Source organism: Emydura macquarii, unplaced genomic scaffold (assembly GCF_026122565.2).
Source record: "Emydura macquarii macquarii isolate MOO-44397 ecotype Brisbane River unplaced genomic scaffold, CSIRO-AGI_Emac_v2 contig_2422, whole genome shotgun sequence".
NCBI lineage: Eukaryota > Metazoa > Chordata > Testudines > Chelidae > Emydura > Emydura macquarii.
This window is the reverse complement of record NW_027132559.1, coordinates 1,496,741-1,503,429: the sequence shown is the minus strand read 5'-3', so window position 1 is coordinate 1,503,429 and position 6,689 is coordinate 1,496,741. Positions and strand designations below refer to the sequence as shown.

At 38.9% G+C, this 6,689-nt stretch overlaps 1 protein-coding gene across 1 annotated transcript; it reads right to left on the bottom strand.

The window, feature by feature from the left end:
- Positions 1-5,340: 5,340 nt before the first annotated feature.
- On the bottom strand, positions 5,341-6,429 carry LOC137162043 (C-C chemokine receptor type 5-like). Its single transcript, XM_067561611.1, has one exon. It carries the CDS (start codon positions 6,427-6,429, stop codon positions 5,377-5,379), a length of 1,053 nt encoding a protein of 350 aa, XP_067417712.1. The 3' UTR covers positions 5,341-5,376.
- Between the last annotated feature and the right edge of the window lie 260 nt (positions 6,430-6,689).

Genomic DNA, 6,689 nt, shown 5'->3' with positions numbered 1-6,689 from the left:
GAAAGGCTAAAAAGAACTGGGCATGTTTAACCTTCAGAAAAGAAGATTGAGGGGAAACCTGATACCAGTCTTCAAATATTTTAAGAGCTGATATAAAGAAGATGGTGATCAAAGGTAGTAAAAGAAGGTAGTAAAAGAAGAAATGGGCTTAATCTGCAGCAAGAAAGATTTATGTTAGTATTAGAAAATACTTTTAACTATAAGGGTGATTAAGTTCTGGAATATGCTTCCAAGGGAGGTTTTGGAATCCCTTTTCTTGGAGATTTTTCAGACTAAGTTAGACAAACACTTGTCAGGGATGGTCTAGGTTTACTTGGTCCTGCCTTAGTGCAGACGCTGGACTTCTCAAAGTCCGATCCAATCCTACATTTCTCTGATTCTATATAGAAAACATATTCACAAACAATCACGGGCAATTCCAAATCTGTCATAGATGTCAGTCATTTTTCCAGAGTAAGAGAAGGATTTTGTTTTTCATGATGAAAAAATAAGAAAGATGAAAGAAAAGAGGCTTGTCTCTTTTCTAGAAACACAGGAATTGCCAGACTGGATCAGACCCATGGTCTGTCTAGTCAAGTATCCTGTCTCCAGTAGTGGCCAGCACCTGCTGCTTCAGAGGAAGATGCAAGAAAGCCTGTAGTGGGCAGCTGAGGAGAAACCTGACCACAGGTAAAATTTCTTCCTAAACCCCAGTAGTTAGAGCTTGGCTTATGTCCTGCAATATAAGAGTTTATATCCCTTCCAAAACTGTTGTTTTTTGTTGTTTTAGATCACAGGGAAATAAACATACAGACCTGTGTTTTTCCCAATAACCACACCAGTTGGTGATATGATGGTGCAATATGTGATCAGAGATCTATCAATATAGATCATAGTTCTATAGAACTATCAATATGATCATCGATTCATCAAGATAGATCCAACTTGTTATCACAAATGAGACGGTAAATGTCGAATGACAGGAGTCCAGGAAGGGGCATAGGGAGGAGGTTGTGCACTGGAAAGGATGTGGACTGTGGTTAGAGCAGACTTTCCCAAACAGTAGGGTCAGCCCCCACTGGTGGAGTCTGGGTGTGGCCTGAAACTCCTATCTTACTTTTTGACTATCTTGAAAACAAAAAAAGCAAATTACTGCCTGTTAGATTTCCTGTGTGCTCATTCCTTTTCCAACCACAGTCTCATTCCTTTTCCAACCGCAGCATACAGGTGGGCACCTGGGACTGAGCACAGTTCTCCTTCTGTCAATCCTCCCTGCTGTTACCCTGAGAGCATGGAGCTGCTTGTGGAGAGAAATCAGGGAGGGGAAGAATTAAGTAGCTGCATCTGCCACCAGTTATCTCAGGGATATGCTGGTATAGAGTAGAAGGAGTCTCCATCCCTCCACCCATTCTGCACCCTCAGCCTGATAGACTTTTAGTCCCTTTATCCCCAGCTTGTACCTTCTTTAGGCCTATTTCTTCTCCGAGTCTCCAGTTTCTTTTCAGGCTCATTCGTCTCACTGAAATGTTGCAAAGTAAATGCTAGTGTGAATTTATTTTCTTTACCCTTCTAGTATTGCATTAATTATTGCTATATTTGCATGTTGTCTCTGTTTCACATGAAGGTGGGGATTGAGCTCATTTGCTTCAATAAAAGTGAGGCCCCACAGCGGAAAGTTTGAGACCCACTGGGGCAGGAAATGGATGTCAGGGAGGAGGTCTTGGAGTGATAGGCTGTCAGGGAGGAGGGATGTCTATAGATTGGCAGGAGATGGAGAGGGGATCAAGGGGGGTACAGAGTACTGGGATGCATGGAAGTAGAGTGCAGGAGATTGGGAAGAGCATGAAGAGGAGGCAGGGGAATGATGACAAGAGAAGGGAACATTGAGAGGGATGTAGAGCAACAGACATTTATCCATATTTACTTTTAAATACATAATATTCTGTAGATATAAAACTTTAAGGGCCGGATTCTCTGGTTGGCTAAGGTCACTTTATACCACCTTAGCAGCACAAAGTGATTGTATAGTGGCCAGAGCTGGCTTGTGGGAGAATCCAGTTTGTTCCCCAGTGCTATATAATTTTTTCCTCACTCACTTTCACCCCATCTGCTTTATAACACCCACCCAAACTCATATTTGCACCCTAAAATTTGGGGGAGGGGGGAATTATTTTCAAAGGTCTAAGTACCAAATCCCTCCTCAGGCTTCTTGGTGCCGGGGGGCTGTCCCAGCTGCAACATCTTTTAGGATGGTGCAGTGGCTCCATGCCAAGGAACATTCAATTTCTCTGTGGGCTGCTTTGGGGGAGGGTTCTGGTCCATTGTTCCACCTCTTTCCCACCCCTTTATGGTGATGTTCAGCCCCGTGGTGTCCATGTAAGGAGCAATCCCTGCACTTTCTCAGAATTGGGAGCCCAAACCCCTTTTCCACAAAGACAATGAGACATATACAGTATATGTAGCTTTTCAAACAAAGATTTTATTAATAACTTGTATTAATGTGGAAAGAGATAGAAGCATAAAATCATAGCATAAGAATTCACACAGCAATAAAAATGGAAATGGAGAAAGCTCAATGAAACTGAAATAGACATTTCATAACATGTACATGCATTTGGTATTAAAAAGTTGCTTTCACACTAGTGCACACTTACAAAAAATATATTGTTTCCCTAAAAAGAACTTTACTTTGAGAGTAATTTTCTGCCTTCGCTTTGTAGTACTGCAGATGTTTACCTCACAGGGCTATTGTCAGGATGAAATAACTAGTTATGTACAGAGGTGTGAGGCTGCAAAGCAATATGGGAAGTATTAAGATATTGGGATCTAATCCTGCCATACTTTACTCATGTGAGCAGCACATGCTTGTGTGAGTAGTGCAATTTAATGCAAATGGATGGAAGTTAGGGGACTGTCTGCATGAGTAACGCCTGCTTGAATGAGTGTTTGCAGGATCAGGCCCTTAACACTTAAGTAAGAGCTTGTTGAAACACCATCCATTTTCTCCTCTCTCCTACCTTGCGATCATCCTTTGGATATAACACCACTCTCTTGAAACTGAGTTGTTTATGGTTTCAAAATTAAGGGCCGTGCAACATCTATGGGAATGTCATCGCACATTAAAAGGTGATACATCCTTAAATATTTGGACCCTAGCTGAGTAAAAACTTCCAAATCCAAAATGAAGCCAGCACCTCTTTTTAATTTTTCTTGAATGCCACTTAGATGCAAAAATTCTTATTCTTGTAAGAGGTTTTTACATTGATTCATGGGAAGGAAAAGACCTCTTTTCAATGGGAAAAACAGGTTAAGGAGAAGTCTGTAAGATTCAGGTCTTAAACATTTTCTCTGAGAGATGTTGCTTTCCAGATTCTCTTTTTCTTATTATATATTCCAGCTTCTGAGCTAGTGTGATATCCCATAGCATTCTTTCATCTAGCATGCCCAGCACTTGGTTTAGTGCAGTGCATGTCAATTCCTATCTGTACTGATGTTAAATCTTCAATATACAATTTATTTTGACTGTGGCACCAATGGTTGATGGAAATTGGTGTCCTGAGCATTCCAAAGATAGATAGCAGGCAACAGTCTACTTCAGCGGTTCTCAACTGGTGGTACGCGCACCACCGGTGGTACTTCGAAGAAGGCTGGGTGGTACGTGAGCCATACTGTGCTGCCGAATCCGCCCCCGAAAGTTCCCCCCCCGCCACCGCCGAATCCACCGCCGAAAGTCCCCCCTCCTTTTTTTTCCCGAGTGGTACTTGGGGAAAAAAAGGTTGAGAACCAGTAGACTCTACTTACTAGCCCATCACAGAATCAAGAAAGGTTATATATTACTGGGAAGTAATGGAAAACTGACTTGGAGGGTACAAGGGACACTAAACAAATTGTTTTTCCATTCTTTTGAGTCATGACTAGAAGGCATAAGCTATGTTTTATTTCTGCTTGCAAGGTTGACAGGGAAACAGGACAAGATATTTTGCATACAAAATAATTTCCTTCCTTTTTTTTTGGAAAGTAAAAATATAAGTAAGCATTTACAAAGCAAAAATACAAGTATTTGCCCTGCTCATTCAGGATTTCACTGCAAAAGAATATAATGCTGGTATTTTAAATCTTTTTCCACTCTCCCATCTTTTTTCAGTTAATTAAAAAATCTAGAGAGTTGTGTTTCCAGACCACAATACTATTTTGCATCTCATTCCCGTTTGTGCCATCTGTTGTTAGCCATTCTTTTTACTATCAAACAAAAGCATGTAATATATTGCAATCATCAAGACTAATCTTCATTTCTCACTCTCCTGACTTTGATTTATGCTCTTTGATCAGAGTCTGGAAGTTGTTGTTTCTCTATTAAGGATATAATTTCAAGATCAAGATCAATAATCAAGATCCTGTTTTATGGATACAACTGTGCCTTGCAATTAATAGCATTTAGATTTCTTATGACTTGATATGTGTGCAGTTACCTCCAGAGATGCGCTTATAAAAGAGAAGGCTGTGTTGAGGCACCCTTAAAGAAAATGATGCCATAAAGATGTAAGTATTTGAATGTTTAAACTTCCTCTATGAATATATAAAATTGAAGTCAAAATAATTGAATACAGTAGTCAAAGGGAAAGGATTATTTTAAAGAGACAGTCACTGACTGTACCCTTCTTTAACACAATTAACAGAAGATCAGTCATATCCCTCAACAGAAGTGTAAACAATCTATTACTTCCCTGTTTATCAAAATCTCTTTTTTTATGAAGATTTAACAGCTCTTCAAATCCTGTAGAAAAACAATGTAGCAGTGTAATTGTAAATAAACCCTCCCCACATCAGATAGGCAGTTGATTATATTATGAAAAAACATTAAAATTCATGGGAAGTTTAGAACCTTTTATGATTTTGCTGCAAATATTTTTTCCTGTAAAATTCCATTAATGTTGAATATTGAAGTAAAAAGGTGCATTGCGCCCCATGTAAATGGCTATAACACCCTCTCATGGATGCCTTCCTCCTAAAGTTTTTCTTGTGGTTTTACATATATGCAAATGCATTTTGAGAGAAGACAGGCTTTGTTCCCTGCACTCTTCAAGTCATCTTCTGCATTATATTTCCTGAGGAAATTGTTCTTTGGCCAGAACCCAAGTTTAAAGTGCAAAATCATACTACATTGAGTGCCATGTTATCCTGGATACTTCTAAACAGTAGTATTTGAATTTTCCTGTGGGATTTCAAGTATTCCTTATAAGAAGAATGAGAAATACTGTAATGTCACCAAAAATTTAACTACTGTGATTGGTAACTGTCCAGGTCTTAATGCGATGAATATAAAATTTTTGTTTAATTGCACAATCTTTTAAGTAAAAAGGACAATGAAACTTTTACTGTCTCCTTTTCTAATGCACTTTACAAACCAATGGAGATGTCATGCTCTGCAGTGGATGCGGTGTATGTGGAGCTAACCCGTTCTAATTTATCACCATGAAGAACTGGACAAAATTTGCAGAGGTAGATTGCAATGTGTTTTTGGAAAAAGGTATAAAGATATTTTCTAAACTTTTCACCAACGAAGGCATAGATCACGGGGTTGATACAACAGTGAATCATTGCAATTGATTCTGTTACTTGAAGTGCTATCTCCAGCTGATTGCTGTTCTCACAATTATCCAAGGAAAATGAAGCTTGAAAAGTGTATATGAGAGCAACAATGTTGAATGGTGCCCAGAAAATAAAATAAACAATCATTATTATAAAAATAAGTCTGACTGCCTTATGTTTTTTCTCATTCCTACATCTCAGTAACGTCTTTATAATTTCTGTGTAGCAGAAGATCATAATGACCAGTGGAATTACAAGTCCCAGGATGTTCATCTTTAAAATCAGGAATTGCTTCCATTGTGTTTCGTAACCTGATGGATAATGAGAGCTGCAGGTCCAGTGATCCTTTTCCTTTTGAACACTGTGAAATATTACCCCTGGAAGAGAGATTAATATTGCAACAACCCAAATGAAAACACTTGTGAAGATGCCATGGGCAACGGTCCTTGCTTTTAAAGCGAACACTGCATGGACAATTGCCAGATATCTATCTAGTGTCAAAAATATTATGAAAAAGATTCCACTGTAGAAGCCAGTATAATAGACCCCTGAAAGAATTTTACACATTGCGTTTCCAAAATCCCACTCATGTGCTGTATAGTAAGCCCAAAATGGCAGGGAAAGAATAAAAAGCAAATCAGAAATTGCCAGATTCAGCAAATAGATGTCAGTCATACTTCTCAGCCTCTTGTATTTTATCAGGATCAGTACAACTAGCACATTGCCCACCAGCCCAAATATCAGCACCAAGGAGTAAAGTGGTGGCAGGAACAGAGATGCAGATTTTTTGACATCAGCTTTTTGGCATGGTTCTGAGCCGCTGTAGTAATCGTAAGTTGTTGTGTCAGTTTCTTCAGTCATCTTGTGCTGTCCTGGATGAAGAAAGAGATGGTTGAAACTAAAGAGTTGGACTAAAACTTAGACAACGACTGGAATTTTACCACAAATAATATTATGGGTAAACTGGTAGTGACTCCCATATTTAAGTTGCCGAATGCTTTTCATTATTAAAGATGTTGCAACCTTTTATTTGAAAAACTCGGATACCTCCATTGTTCTTTAAATATTGGTTTCCACATGCACTATGTATGAGAAATATTTGTCATCGCAGTAAACTATTA

Bases quoted from the DNA above. Each gene is read 5' to 3' on its own strand.
- LOC137162043 (XM_067561611.1), bottom strand. From the start codon at position 6,429: ATGACTGAAGAAACTGACACAACAACTTACGATTACTACAGCGGCTCA.